This window comes from Zasmidium cellare, assembly GCF_010093935.1.
Source record: "Zasmidium cellare ATCC 36951 unplaced genomic scaffold M409scaffold_16, whole genome shotgun sequence".
In the NCBI taxonomy this organism is placed as follows: domain Eukaryota; kingdom Fungi; phylum Ascomycota; class Dothideomycetes; order Mycosphaerellales; family Mycosphaerellaceae; genus Zasmidium; species Zasmidium cellare.
The window spans coordinates 316252-330882 of NW_022986960.1; the positions used below are offsets into that span (position 1 = coordinate 316252).

The 14631-nt window shown below is 51.3% G+C and overlaps 8 protein-coding genes across 8 annotated transcripts; 3 read left to right on the top strand and 5 right to left on the bottom strand.

The window, feature by feature from the left end:
- Positions 1–33: 33 nt before the first annotated feature.
- Positions 34–1095, bottom strand: M409DRAFT_22569 (uncharacterized protein; the record flags this gene model as incomplete). The annotated part of the gene is made up of 7 exons (XM_033806389.1): positions 34–153; positions 201–273; positions 324–526; positions 585–666; positions 732–787; positions 839–988; positions 1039–1095. The coding sequence occupies 7 exons, from the start codon at positions 1093–1095 to the stop codon at positions 34–36; spliced, it is 741 nt and encodes a 246-aa protein (XP_033668027.1).
- A 377-nt stretch (positions 1096–1472) lies between these two features.
- On the bottom strand, positions 1473–3825 carry M409DRAFT_22570 (uncharacterized protein; the record flags this gene model as incomplete). Its single annotated transcript, XM_033806390.1, has 3 exons — positions 1473–2266; positions 2929–3617; positions 3677–3825. 3 exons carry the CDS (start codon positions 3823–3825, stop codon positions 1473–1475), a joined length of 1632 nt encoding a protein of 543 aa, XP_033668028.1.
- A 703-nt stretch (positions 3826–4528) lies between these two features.
- M409DRAFT_22571 (uncharacterized protein) lies at positions 4529–5317 on the top strand (the record flags this gene model as incomplete). Its single annotated transcript, XM_033806391.1, has 1 exon — positions 4529–5317. The coding sequence occupies one exon, from the start codon at positions 4529–4531 to the stop codon at positions 5315–5317; it is 789 nt and encodes a 262-aa protein (XP_033668029.1).
- A 54-nt stretch (positions 5318–5371) lies between these two features.
- Positions 5372–5911, bottom strand: M409DRAFT_22572 (uncharacterized protein; the record flags this gene model as incomplete). The annotated part of the gene is made up of 1 exon (XM_033806392.1): positions 5372–5911. One exon carries the CDS (start codon positions 5909–5911, stop codon positions 5372–5374), a length of 540 nt encoding a protein of 179 aa, XP_033668030.1.
- A 398-nt stretch (positions 5912–6309) lies between these two features.
- M409DRAFT_22573 (uncharacterized protein) lies at positions 6310–7489 on the bottom strand (the record flags this gene model as incomplete). The annotated part of the gene is made up of 5 exons (XM_033806393.1): positions 6310–6564; positions 6614–7036; positions 7082–7176; positions 7223–7428; positions 7476–7489. 5 exons carry the CDS (start codon positions 7487–7489, stop codon positions 6310–6312), a joined length of 993 nt encoding a protein of 330 aa, XP_033668031.1.
- Positions 7490–7776: 287 nt separating this feature from the next.
- Positions 7777–8947, top strand: M409DRAFT_66197 (uncharacterized protein; the record flags this gene model as incomplete). The annotated part of the gene is made up of 2 exons (XM_033816833.1): positions 7777–8748; positions 8795–8947. 2 exons carry the CDS (start codon positions 7777–7779, stop codon positions 8945–8947), a joined length of 1125 nt encoding a protein of 374 aa, XP_033668032.1.
- Positions 8948–9207: 260 nt separating this feature from the next.
- Positions 9208–10110, top strand: M409DRAFT_22575 (uncharacterized protein; the record flags this gene model as incomplete). The annotated part of the gene is made up of 1 exon (XM_033806394.1): positions 9208–10110. The coding sequence occupies one exon, from the start codon at positions 9208–9210 to the stop codon at positions 10108–10110; it is 903 nt and encodes a 300-aa protein (XP_033668033.1).
- A 2186-nt stretch (positions 10111–12296) lies between these two features.
- M409DRAFT_54342 (uncharacterized protein) lies at positions 12297–13504 on the bottom strand (the record flags this gene model as incomplete). The annotated part of the gene is made up of 4 exons (XM_033812682.1): positions 12297–12497; positions 12548–12692; positions 12740–13087; positions 13137–13504. The coding sequence occupies 4 exons, from the start codon at positions 13502–13504 to the stop codon at positions 12297–12299; spliced, it is 1062 nt and encodes a 353-aa protein (XP_033668034.1).
- Between the last annotated feature and the right edge of the window lie 1127 nt (positions 13505–14631).

The following is a 14631-nucleotide window of genomic DNA, read 5'->3' on the forward strand; positions in this document are numbered from 1 at the left end:
CTTTCTACCAAGCCTGGCAGTATATGTGGCTTTTCAATTCGTGACTCCCTCCTTGCGTCCATCAAGAGAGTAGTATCCACCACTATCCTTAGTCGTGCTTCGATTGACAAAGCTCAAACATTGAGAGATCGAGCTTTCGGGGGTCAAAGCAGCCTGTATTGTGTCAGATCTCGGACAGAAGCGGATTGTTCTCCACCTACATATGATCCGCCCATATCTGTTGTTACCCACCCTGGGTTCAAGGCAAGGAACGTGAAGCCCTCCTCTCGTAATCTTCGCGTCGGTCAGTTGGCGTACGAATTTATCAACCGTCGATGACTCACTCGTTGTGAAATTTGATCGTAGCCATGGTAATCGCGGCCTTGGTGACTGAATAGGAAGCATTCTGCAGCTCAGGATGCGCAAGACTCCACTCGGTGTCTCCGAAGAACGAAGCGATGTTGACTACCTTCTTCTCACGCCCATTCCTCAGCAAAGGAAGCAGTGATGTAGTCAAGAACACTGGGTTAGTCACATTGACATGGAACTGACGCTGTGTCAACAATGTTTTGGGTACGTCTATCAGCGTCAAAGACGGTGCATACCTGCTCTTGCCATTCACCCACAGTAGACTTCGATATTCCGAGATTGCTATCCGCGCCCGCTCCTGTCATGATGCCAGCGTTGCTGCAGTCGAAAATCAGAGCTGCCGATGCAGAGTAAGTTGTGTAGACGACGGCTATTGTACATACTTGATTAGAACGTCAACCTTGCCATCTGTGACTTTCGAAATCCTGGAAGTCAGTGCCTGGCTCGCTGTTAGCCATCGTGTAATCACGCACGCCTCTTGCTTCGATACCGAGAACGATTCGATATCAGACAGGTCTCCCTGCACTGCGACGACACTGCTGCTCAACAGAGGTTGAAGTGATGACGCCTTGTTTGGATCGCGGACGATCGCGACAATGAGCGTACCAGCTTTCTTGTTCAGCTGGCGAACCCATTCTAACTGATGTACTGTGTGAGTGACTAAACACTGAATGCTGGAGGCATACTTACACCAACACCGCGAGATGCTCCGGTAACAACGACTACGCGATGGACAGTCTCCGACATCGTGATGAAGGCGATGGTAGTTCGATGGATCAGAAAGCAGTCTTCTCGCGTGAGAGATGGATATGAGACCAAGAGACGCCAGAGCAGGCGGATCCACCATGCCGATGTCTTTGTAATTGCCCCTCCTGCCTGACGTACTGTCTCACATGCGGATTGCTCTTTGAACGCGTATGCTAGGTCACAATGGGTAAGGGGCATTTCAAACGTGCCCACAGTGGTGATCAGGCATTGACAAACAATCGAAGGTCTTCTCGCGTCGCTGCTGAATCGATCTGAGACATGGTTTTACGAAGTTTTCGTACATGTACGGAGCAGTCAATATCAGGAGATCAACGGTATATTATGAGCATCAATGCGTCTACGTCTACTAATGTGATCTATTCCCGTGGCGATGGGGCATCAGTCAGAGACCATACGTTCTCTGGACCTTCCACCGCGGCACTGCCTTTCAATGCAATCTTTCTAAATGCAAGGTTGATCAGTGTTGGAATCGGTCCATTGTACATTGGGGTTCCATCCGGGCCCAATGCCACAACGCGCCGTGATGTAGAGAACTTCATGCCATCCACAACAACGTTGTCCACAGTGTAGTGTGCTGCCGGTGCTCCAGCCAAAACATCAGGCGCGTAGTCGTGTCGTACCAGCTCAAGCTTGTCGTTGAAGTAGTACTTCTGCACGGTGCTGTGTGATGCAAACGCAGACGGATCTGGAAATGTGACCTTCAGCACCCTCCAAGTCTCGCCCTGCTCCTGATGGGAGGCAATTTCCTTGGTCGTGATATCGCCCCGAGCTAGCAGATACGGGAAGTTGATGTACTGCCAAAGAGCATATCCCGAGAAGTATAAGAAGTGGAAATCGTCCCACGGAGTTTCCATCTTGTGATCGGCAAAAGCTTGTCGTGGATTTTCTCGAGATCCGATGATGCTGCCGTCAGGACGCTGCTTGTTGACCTTGGTAGGCGTAAAGACCCAGACCTCATCGGCAGGCCCACCAAGTCCGCGGTAGGATACCTTTTGTTCTGTCGTCGACACGGAGGCGATTGGAGTCAGGTGTGTATGTCTACCCTTGAGACCCAGGGTCGCCCCAGTGAAGTCGAACTTGAGCTCTACATTGGAGAGCTTTGAGTATCGATCGAGCCCGCCATAGGCTTGGATGATTGAGTCCACAAATTCTCATATTTCAAGTATCAGCTTCCGTCTTCTCGGCGCAATTGATTTTCACTTACTTCGTCGACATATTGTTCAGTGACCTCTGAATCGTCTATTGCGTGCCAATACGCTGCTGATTGAATGATTCTCGAATCTTGCGCGAAAACAGATTCATTGTATACTGTGATCTATCTCCAAGCCCTGTTTAGTGATCGAAACCGTAGCCTTGTCCCCGAGGAGCTGGAATAGTCAGCAAAGTCAACGTAAGCAATGCTTTCGGTTTGCCGCTTTCGCACTCCCTCTATACTCCTCGGTTGAAACGTCGTTTGTTTAGACGAATGCTCGGCTACTGTCAGGCAGTTGCAGATTTCAATGTGTCTTTGTCATGGCTCCGGCTGAGTGAGCCTCTGGCCGGACGTTGACAGCTTGACGACCGACCGGGCTCACCCTTGTCCCGACGCCAGCTCTGACATTCAGCAAAGCTGCCCGTGCTAGCAGCTGAGGTTTTGAGGGAATTCAATCTGCAATTATATCGTGTAGTACCAGTTCAAGTGAAGAACAAAAAGACTCAATACATTATCTATATAGAATATAAACTCGTGGTAAACTATGTGTGTACGTTTCAAGCTCTCTATTCACTACTGCAGCTCCTTCAGCCCTCACGCGGCATCTGCTGGGATTTTACCGGCCGAGAATGGTGATATTGGCCAGGTGTCTCCATTGAGGAACCCAGAAATCTGCTTGGCGGCAATTCCAGCATATTGAAAGAGGTGGCCGTGGCCGCTGGTTGGATACTGGACTAGATTGGCTCTCGGGAGTTGATGTCCTAAGACAATGCCGTTGTTTGTCGGTATGACCAAGTCGTTCTGGCCCACGGTTACGAGAACATCTTTTTGTATCGTCTGCAGCAGAGAGTATGGCGCTGGGTCCGAGTCCCAACTAAGATATGCCTCCGTCAGATTTTGAAGTGCTACTCCGCCCGTGAATGGCGCTATCGGTGGTTCCCCGTTGGTACCGGCGATGCCAGCACGGCTGCTGAGCGAGCGATTGATCCATGCATACCCGTAATCGGAGACAATGGCAGGGAAGAACGCTGCGACGGCGTTGGCAACGACTGCAGGGTCTTCGAAAACGTCTGACTGGATTTCTGCCATTGGGCGTTGTAGGTTTGGGCCAAGACTAGGTCCGGTGCCGGAAAGGACGAGTCGATGGACGAGGTCAGGTGCATCGAGGACGAGCTGCTGTGCGACATATCCTCCCAAAGAGAAGCCAAGCACATCCACAATGGGGGTGTTTAGGATTAGGAGGAGAGCTTGCAAGAAGGATATCAGGTTCCTGCTGAAATCTTTGATGCTTGTCCCGACAGGTCCACCACTGTGTCCTAGACCAGCATAGTCGTAGGTGATGAGTTGTCGATAAGGTATGGATCCCACAGATCGATGGTTGAGCGAATGTGGTTCAACATGAGGAGAGGTGGTGGGCTGTCAGTGCCATTGATAGTCGAATTGCCAATGAGGCGGTAGGCGAAACGAATGCCATCTGCCTCGAGATAGCGAGTGGTCGCGGTTGATTGGGTAGACATGATCAGAGGGAAGCTGAGGCTGTGGACGAGCTGTGCAGGGGAAAGGGAACTGGGCAGGACTGAAGTAGTCTTTACCCCTATCTGTGCTTCTCAACAGCTTGGTAATGTTTGTGTGTCGATCGTCGGAAGTTCCAAGAGAGTACATGGCGCCCCGACGCGTAGGCCCACATCGCCCACAGAGCCTATTACTACGTGCCAAGCAGGTCTTGAGGCCGTCTTGGAGGACATGAAACGTTCACCTCACCCAATTTTGAAAGTCAGATGGAACAAGCTTCTAGAGGATTAAGTCGGCGCAGGATGGCACTCAGGCTTCTTTTGTGTTCGATTGCTGTCTACTCAGAGCAACAACGTCTTGAAGTGTGAAAATACTCAGCGCGTCAAATCAACAAGAGAACTCCTCGTTCGTGATGGCGTTGCAGTGTCACTTGGCTTCCAGCTAGACACATATCAACACTAGCGCAATTCACGTGCTCAACACCATCTCGTGACATTCTTTTCGTCATTCAGATAATGCCGATGGAGAGGCGAGGCATGTTGAGTGATCAGGACGAGACGCTATACTGCTTGCGGAAACCTGGCTTGCGCTCCAGCCAATCACGGCTCTTGCAAGATGACAAACTAACCGACATTCCTAACGTCACCTCTGTTGAAAAGGAGCATTCGGCCTTCGCCGACATCTTCATTCCTGATTATCACCACCAGCATGTCTCTCAACAGCAGCAAAAAGCCCGTCATCGCGGTTGTGGGCGCTGGACCCGGTATTGGCGAAGCCGTGGCCCGCCGCTTCAATGCAGAAGGATTCGTCGTTGCACTTCTTGCCCGTACCGAGGAGAAGCTTCGGACTATGGCCCAGGGAATCGACTCGGATTATGGCAAGAATACGGCAAAATACTATATCACGGATTTGAGGGTCGAGGAGTCTGTCATTTCCAGCTTCAAGAAGATACGTGAAGAGCTAGGCCCTGTTCAAGTCCTGGTGTACAATGCCGGTGCTCGCCGAGTCAACGGCCGAAAGATACTGGATACTACGTCCGAGGAGTTCGAGAATTTCACCAAGATCAACCTTTTCGGTGCTTTCTGGTCTACGAAGTGTGTCCTACCCGATATGTTGGCGGCTGAGAAAGGCACGATCTTCTTCACTGGGGCCACAGGGGCACTTCGGGGAGCACCTGGACTGTCGAGCTTCTCGCCTGGCAAATTTGGTCTGCGAGCGCTGTGTCAGATCATCACGAGGGAATACCAGCCGCAAGGTATCCATGCAGCATTCATCGTTGTCGACAGTCCTGTGGATGGGAAGCTCATTGGCGGCGTACGACGGAGGCAGTGGGAGCGGGAGGGGGCAAAGGAGAAACTGGAGGACCTTGATGCATATCTGTTGCAGCCAGCAGATCTTGCCCAGACTTATTGGTTTCTGCATACGCAGCCACAGAGTGCGTGGAGTCATGAGATTGACGTGCGTCCGCAGAAGGAGGGAATGTACAGCAGGCTGTGAATGCTACAAGTTCTGCATGGCATATCGATCATCCATAACATACTTCAGCCCTGATCACTGGACGGCGGGGTCCAACTTCGGGTTGACTACACTGCTTCCAACATATCTCTCATATATCTTGTAGCCATCATCCGTCATCTTGAGTCGATCGATCATCGGGGAGAAAAGCCAGATCTGAGGGAGGTTGCCATCTGTCTGGACTTCATATGCAGAGGTCTCCTTGAGCTTGTCTGCTTGTTCGCCTGGCCAGGCATACCGAACTAAGTGGAGATGGTATCGAACGATGACTCCTCCGGTCTCCTCATCTCTGTCGACGATGTGGTTGGATGCGTGGCGACTAACTCCAGGTATCAAGTATGGGTAAGTTTCCTCGAAGAACTTCCGCCTCTCTTCTCGATTTTTGATGGTGCCGTGGAAGTGATATGCAACCCCGTCTGAAGTGAAAGTGTCTAGAAGCTTCTCGGTGTCGTACTCTTCGAAAAGGAGGTTGACACGATTAACAAAGTCCACGGCGTTTATACGCTCTTCGGCCGAGACCTTGAGCGAAGTGTGTGGCTTGATTGCCGGGAAAGCGCCATTGGTGAGGAGAGACATGATGATAGGCAGGCAAGTCTTCACTTCATTTGCACGCCAGTCATGATATACCTGCGCATAATGGGTGGAAATGGCGGGACCTGTTTAGTAATCTGACGGGTGGAGATCGTTCATTAGGCATATACGCTGACTATGCTCTGTGAAATTTCGACCAACCTCATAGCTTGATCATGCCTCAGCGCCGTGCAGGACCTTTAGCCAGATGTGGCCGACCGAGACCTGAGATGCTTCTTGACTACCGTCGGATTGCTTGACCAGGCAATGCTGAATCTTTCCATTCGATCGTATGTACGTTTGTGGTCATGTCTAAGCATCATGTTTCAGACGTGAGCATCGTGCTTCTGCTGACGAACATTCTCTGCATGCTAACTATACTCGATATGATCGCGATCCCCAGCTCACTTCAACCTCTTGGCTTCGATCTCTACGACCTCCTCCACCGTCTCGGTGAGGCTGGGCTGCAATGGTTCCCAGTTCAACTGCTTTCTCGCCCGCGTGGCAACTGTCACTGCGTTCGTGGCCCAGAAAATAGCCCCAGCTGGCATGGCTTTGTTTGCTTCGTCTGCCGACATGACGTGCGTAACTTTCGACGATTTGATCAACCCTTGAGCATGTGCTTCCCTTGCAATTAGCTCGCCCAGCTCTCCAAATTCCTGCAACACGATCAGCATTCCGCAGAGCTTCCCCTGGACGACGACCTACCAAACCGCCATTCTCAACGGCATACACTCCATCATGATTCCAGCACCCACTTCTATCCTCTGCTGCGGCTTTCGCCAAGTCAGCTGCTAGCAAACCCAGATCCTGGACGTGAACATTGCTCCACGCGCTCTTCCCAGCGCCAACACGGAAGCCCTCTCCTTGTTGAAGCGTAACCCGTGCCATCTCAGGGGCTTGGATACTTCTCGTGTTGCCGGGTCCTCGACCAGTGCCGTAGATCAATGGACCGATGATCAGGGCTGTCTTCACCCGATCTTGTGAAAGCACCAGATGGTCCACAGTCCGGGCTGGGTTGTCGGTGATAATCTTGCGGATCTTCTCTGTGTCGTCAACGTCGTTGATAATCTCGGACGGCGGCTCGCCATACGACTTATGCTCAATGTCGGGGACGGAGAACATGGAGGCCTGCAGGAAATAAGTCGAACTCTTCTCAAATGCATCAAAACTTACACCAGACATCTGGACCCAGAAGCTTGGCTTATCTCGACTACTCAACCCTTTGCTGATTGCCTGCGAGCTTGGAAGGTGTTTGGTGCTGGCCAGATCTGTCGACGTTAATTTGGGTCTGCTGTGACATTTGAACACACCTACGGAAGACTATATCTGCGGCTTTGGATTCATTCTCGATGAGCTCTGTGTCGTCCAGGTCGCCCTGAACCACTCGCACTTTTGGGAAAGCTTCCAAGATGGACTTATCGCTTTCAGCATGGCGGTTGAGCACGGCAATGTCGTGTGAGTCCCCCGAGTGGTAGAGATTGTACAGCGCTTCTCCGCCTACGTACCCAGTCGCCCCTGTCCTGAAGGCTCCATTAGCTGAGAATGAACAAAGGTATAGACTACTCACAGAAAGATCTTCATGATGTCGTGGTTGGGTGCATTGTCAAGGCGAAGTTGCTGCTCGCTTGTAGATGGTCTCGGGTGTGGATGCCGATGCACAGCTCACACGTTCTAGATCAGGAAGGTGTTAGAGAATCTGGGGTGGCTTTCCATCTTCAATCCTCCCCACCTCATCTCTGCATGCCTTCGAGATACGGACATGACCCTCGCCGATTGGAGGCTGACATTGAGAGCATGCCTTTTCAGGATGGAGCTCGACGTATCTACACCTCCCAGCTTCCCACGCTCTGCATCCCACACACTCGATCATGGCTAACCGCGGAGCAACATGGGACCCTCAAGTCCATTCCATCTCGGATTTGAAGACGCTGGGAAGCAGCAGGCTCCCGAAAATGTACAGAGACTACTATAACGAGGGAGCTATGGACTTGATCACGCTACAAGACAACGAAGAGGCCTACAATCGCTACAAGATCAAGCCGCGCATCCTCGTCAACGTCAAGGATATCGATCTGACTTCGGAAATCTTTGGCTGCAAGACTTCGCTCCCTCTTGGGTTCTCACCAACGGCAATGCAACGTCTGGCTCATCCGGACGGCGAATTGGCGACCTCGAGAGCAGCGGCCAACTTTGGCATCGCCATGTGTTTGTCTTCTTACGCCACCGAGCCCATCGAAACCGTAGCAGCTCAAGGCAAAGGCAATCCTTATGCTATGCAGATGTGCGTGCTACAGGACCGGAAGATCACCAAGCAGATTCTTCAACGAGCGGAGAGTGCTGGGTGCAAGGCGTTCTTCTTGTCGGTGGATGTCCCGATGCTTGGCCGGAGATTGAACGAGTACCGCAACAATTTCTGTCTGCCCGAGGACATGGAGTGGCCCAATTTGCTTCTGACGGGTAAGGAGGAGTTTGCTCAGCAAAACATCGACGAGACGAAGGGGTACGACTACGATCCGGCCCTCGACTGGGACAGCGCTATCCCGTGGCTGAGGTCGCAGACGAAGATGCAGCTGTGGTTGAAGGGAGTGACGTCTGCCGAGGATGTCATGCTGGCGGTGAAGTATGGGATCGATGGCGTGGTGGTGTCTAATCATGGCGGAAGACAGCTGGATGGGCAGCCGGCGACTTTGGATTCGTTGCGAGAATGTGTGACTGCGGCGGCGGGTAAGATTCCGGTCGCCGTGGATGGTGGCATTCGGAGAGGGTCGGACATCTTCAAGGCGTTGGCGTTGGGAGCGAGTCATTGTTTTATTGGGAGGATCCCGATCTGGGGGTTGGCGGTAAGTTTGTTGTTCGTAGTTATTGACGAAGCTGACAGTGTCGCAGTACAACGGCCAGGAAGGCGTCGAGCTCGCGTTGAAGATCTTGATGCAGGAGTTGAAGTTGACTATGGGTCTGGCTGGGTGTCGGTCGATCAAGGACATTTCGCGGAATCACGTTACATATTTGAATTCGGAGGGGGTGTTGGCGAAGCTGTAGTTTGTAGATAGAAGATGAATAGAGATTGTCCGAGGACTACGCAGTGTGGCGCCAAGGCAGTTTCGACGGCCTTGCACTCGACAATCAGGCACCCTTGTTGAAGCATGTCTGCGCAGCTCGGGGTGACTTTCCAACTACGGGGTTGTCCAGGTTTCAAGTTCATTTCGTTCTTGTAGGAAAGAGAAGACGACATACACTCAACGTATATACGATGCTCAATATGTCTGCTACTCACAAGCTCCTCCTACTCATCCTCAATCATGTCGCCACCACAGAAAGAACTCAAAGGCATCCTCGTTGCCCTCATTACCCCCTTCACCCCTGACAAGAAGCAAATCGACTTCAAAGCACTCGATGAGCACATCAACAGACTTATCGACGCCGGTGTCCATGGACTAGTCCCAGGAGGCAGTACTGGAGAGTTCACGGTCTTATCTGGAGAGGAACGAAAGGCTCTACTGGAAGCATGCGTGAAGTCAGCAGCTGGAAGGGTACCTGTCGTTGCTGGTATTGGTGATCTGTCCATCGAACGGGCAGTCGAATTCGCTGTCCATGCTGCTCAAGCTGGCGCTGCAGCAACCATGGTCGTACCGCCGTTCTACGACGCATTGTCTTTGGACGAGCTGCATGGCCTCCTCAGCGAAATCCATCAATCGAGTGGCCTCCCAATCGTCTACTACAACATTCCTTCAGCTAGTGGGATGAAGTTGACTCCGGAGGAGCTCTCTAGTCTGACCAAGTCTGGCGTGCAATACATGAAGGATACGTCTGGAAATGCGCCGGACCTGACTGAATTGCTGTTCCACCGACACAACGAGATCACGACGTTCAATGGTTGGGACACACTCACCTTCTACGGCTTGGCAGGAGGCGCAAAAGGGTCGGTCTGGGGCGCGACCAACATCATCCCGGAGCTGTCTATGGAGCTGTGGGATGCTGTTGCTGTGCAGAATGATATCAGGCGTGGGCGAGAGCTGTGGTCAAAGATCTGGCCGGTGTGTCATCTCCTGGAGCAAGGAAACTATGCGGCTGCGGTGAAGACGGGGATGGAGTTGCGAGGATGGTCTACGGGTGGGGTGAGGAAGCCGTTTGCGCTGCTTCAGGGCGAGAAAAGGGAGAAGCTGGCGAAGGCTTTGAAGGATGCGGGAGTGAAGGCGGTTTGAATTGAATTCACAGTTCGTACGTATTCTCCCAAACCATATGATACAAGACTGAATGCTCCGACCCCCAAGCAACTCTCAATACTACTAGTCTCCCTGAGAATCAGGCACTTGGACCTCAGGTGGATAATCCCGTATCTTCTCCAAAATCCGACGAAAGTCCTGAAGCCAAGCAAGCTCACGCTCCAACTCTCATACCCTGCCCACCTTGTCCTCGTCGAGGTACTCGATAACCGCCTGATCCAGCTCGCGATCGATATCCCGAGTGTAGACTTTTCGGACGGTGACTCTTGTGCATATCGTCGTAATGGAACGAATAATTGACTCGTGCTGCTTCCACGGCCTTGACCCACGAAACGCTCCCGCCCGCCGCAGTCCAATTGAAGTCGCCATCAGATCCGTAGGCGCCTGCAATTCGCGTAAAGACATGCTCTGCGGTGGGCACGATCTCCTGGAAGGGGACGGAGTACAGGGCTAGGAATCTGACCTGGAAAAAATTTCCAATCTGCTCAAGGTGTTAGTCTTTGGAAGAGGAGAGAATAGTCGAAGTGGAACGCAGCGAAATCCCTGCGTTCTTTGGATCGACCAGGCTTCAAATCGTTCTCCAGACACCTTGGACAGTTCGCGAGTAACGGGGATCACCACTCGGAGCGGCATAAGGAGTGTGCAAAGAATGAAAAGAAATAAGGCAAGCGCTGGACAGGGGCGAATCAGGTAAGCAAATGCACAACACTCGCCTCGATGCGTGTGATGGAATCGATCAGATTCATATGCCAGACAGAACTGATGTGTGTTTCGTGTTGTCGACGACGATATCGCTGATCGATGGTTGGCACAGTGCCTGAAAGATGTTAATATTTGGAAACGAATCTCCCAAACGTGGTACTTACGGTCGAGAAGGATACCATCTGCCGACGTGTTCTCATCCAACCACTTCTCCAGCTGATCGCGGTTTATATCGATCCACTTACGCACACGTCGAAGACGCGAGTTGGTCCGGCCATATCGACGCTCTGACTTGACCAAGATTCCAGACGATCCGTGGACGGAATAGCGCGTTGGTAGGCCAGTCTTGGTCTGCTGATCTATGTTGACGATGAGATTGGCTCGCTGGCTGGGCTGCCATGGCCGAAAAGGCGCCTTGTTGGGGTTTTCGGTCTCCTGGAGCTCTTCTATGTAGAGCTCGACGCGATCCAGAATCCTCGTGGCTTGGTAGTGCGACCAATGGCGTCCCTTGTTGTTACAGACGAAGTTGCCGCTGGCCCTCGACGCGGTTAGTAACAAACCAGAACACTGCCTCGCGTTCACAAGAGAACGTACAAGATAAATTCTGCGCTGCAAATGAACTTCCCAGAAGTAAGGCGATTCTGCTGTTGTTGAGCGTGAACCTGGCTGTTGTCATCTTCGGCGTTAGTGTTCAAGCTCTGGGGAGCGAGTACCGTTTCATCTTTAGCATCGAAAGCTCATCATACTTTGAACAGGAGAACAATTTGCTTCTAGCCAAAGACTAAAGTATTGCAAGGTTCTGTTAAGTAAGGGTAAGCTGCATCGATGATTGGGAGCTACAATAGACCTTCCAGTCTCGTTTCGCTTGTTAAAGGCTCCTGGCTTGGTTCTCACATTTGGAGCTCTTCCTCCCTGTTCTCCAACTTCTGGATTTTGAACTTTGAGTGTTCTGTCTCTCGTCCAACTTGCACTTTGACCAGCTCGCCTTAAAATCGGTCCTGCGGAGATTGCAATAGAATTGTTGAAGAACCTATGGAAACTGCCTAAATTGAAAACAAACTGCGTTCGTGTCTAGCCATGCGAAGCTTGAACGGTGACATATGTCCCAATCTGGCACAACTGCAGTGCTCTGTCTAAGCGGAAACCGCACTGCACGTTCAGAGGCTTTACAGTTAACAGGATAAGTAGATGTCTAGAAAAAGTATAGTAGAGTGCGTTCTAAGTCTAGAAACAATATAAACTTCCCTTGTTATATATATAAGCAAAGATCTACTATACGAGATGTCTGCGCTTCACGCGTGAAAGAAACTTAAAGCAATGTAAGCGGGTGACTGGAAAACAAGCAAGGCTGTACTAGACGCGCTTGAAGCAAATCGCTTAATGTAGAAACTCTGTAAACAACAATTATTCCCTCTGTAACCGACCCGCAGATCTATTCGTATCCCAAGTTTTTTTCATTGTCTTCACATGTTCTCACTTAAGAAATCAAGAATAACACCATAGGTAGCTGGAGCGTTCTTGTGGAAATTGATGTTATGGCTTGCCTCGGGGACCAGATGTTTGACAAACTTTTTCGCGTTTCTGTAATACGTGTCCGCAGGCTCGTCGTATATGCCAGGAGAGTAGCCGTCACAGACTATGTAATCTGTTTCAGCGGTTATGGCCTAAGCAAAGGTTTAGCAAGTCGAAAGTGTACAACATCAATCCCACTTACTAAAGCGGAGCCAGTGAACCGGCTTGCGTCGTAATTGCCATAGAAGCCTCCGTTGAAGGTCAGGAACTCTCCGATCGAGAATGCCTGTTTCTTCCTTTCGGTGTACTCGGCGGCCGCGACCTCGTAGTTCAGATAGTAGAAGTAGCTACGGTCAGTCAGCAAAGAGCGTTCAGACTTTCGTGACTAACTCACTTCAAGGTCATAGCCAAGATATCTGCCCAGCTTAGATAGCCGCTGTCAAGCTGAGCAAAACGCTTCTCCTTCTGAGCACTAGCAATCCGAGGTGCAAAAGACCGGAGCAAGCCATTCCCGTTGACCCCAGTCGTGTTAAGCCCAATACCTGTCAAAACAACGGCATCGGCGATGTCAGGAGTGTCGGTGATGGTGAAATGAGTGATGTACGATCCATATGAGAACCCAATCAAGGCAAGCTTCGAAGGCATACCAATCGCTCCAGTATACTGTCCCCCGCGTACGATGGTAGCGAGCTCTCGAAGTACTGCAATGCCCTGACTGAGTTGTGCTTCGTATCCAGACAGCCTGTGCAGCATTAGCAAGGATATAGTAATAGAGGTCTCAGACAACGTACTTGGACGACAACCCACAGCCGAGACGATCATAAAAGAACACTGAATACCGTCGATCGATGGCATGCTGAACGAAGTTGTACGTTTCAGGCTTGTACGCCGAATTCCAGTGCTCGCGTCCAGGTCCAATACCATGAGTTGCGAGGAGTATCTCCTTCTCCTTTCCGTAGCCAGATGGGTACTTAGGGGTGCAGAACGAAGCGGCAATGTTGTAGTCGGCATCTATTTGTACCGTGCCTTCGACGATACCTGAAAAGCCAGCATCCGGTCGTGTCGTTGCGCCAGCTAGGAATTGTTCGAGAGCAAAGTCGTCAGACCAATGGGTGAAGTTGAAGACCGTGTTTGTCGAGCTGATCGAGATTGGGATCATGTATTCGGTGCATTGAGCGTTTGGCGGATAGTAGCATTTTTGGGCCTCAATGCCTACAAGCGCCGATGATGGCAGCGAAGAAGTTATATCTGCTGAACACCTTCAGCGGAGCTCGTGAGGCAAAACGGAATGGCTTGTTGCTGTAGATGGAGCCATCAAGCCGATCTTGTTTTATATCTTCACTTAGCACTTTCTCAGCCTTCAGCTCTCCATACGGCGTCCAGTGCTGCGACGAGGCAAGGCTTCAAATGCTGTGATACGCTGCTTATGTTTATGAAAATAGTCTTTTGCCGACGGCCTGGCTCCAACTACTACGTACTCCCAGCTGACTTCGGCATCACCGTGAACATTCAGCCCACTCGAAGTTATCAACGACCCGGCTGGCCGTACCCCTGCTACCAGCCAAGGCGCTTTCCCATATTTGGAAGCATTGCTCGAGGTGCTTGAGCTGAAACCGGAGGCCCGATTTCGTGTGGTTGTTTATTAGAATGGGCCGCCCCGGATGAGGAAGCAATTCTCGACACGCAGTGTTTAATCCAGCTCTATGGTTGGAGTTGCAGGGAAAAGCAGAGCTTGCCACACCTGCAAAAAGAGGAGAGTGAGATGCGGTATGTAAGCAAACCTGTATGATGTTGGCATTCGGGCTAACATTAGCCATCTCAAGGCGAAGAGAAGCCGGCATGTGCAAGATGTCTCAAAGCCGGGTACAGGTGTGCAGGTATGTCGGCCGCAATCTTTGATGTTGCCCATGGTTGGCTCACTTCAACAGGCTACGAACGAGCCTTGGGGTTTTGCATCGCTACTCAATCGTCTCGAGGTGTGACGGCGGAGCCAACAGTGCAGAACAATTTTCTCCCACGCGAGATGAGTCTGGTCGCATTCAAGCCTGATATACAATACGCGTTCCTCTTCACGAACTTCGTATGGTCCACGTACGGCAGCCCGTCGCTTCGGCTTTCCGCACAGGGTAGACTCGGAGTTCTGTCGCAACAAGCTTGCTCTGCCTTCTCACAGACGACTTTTGGCCGGTATCATGCGTCAAACGATCTCCAAATCGAAGGCGTGGAACTGTATGGCCAAGCTATCACCAAGGTTCGAGCTGGATTGGCAAACCCGTCGGATCCAAC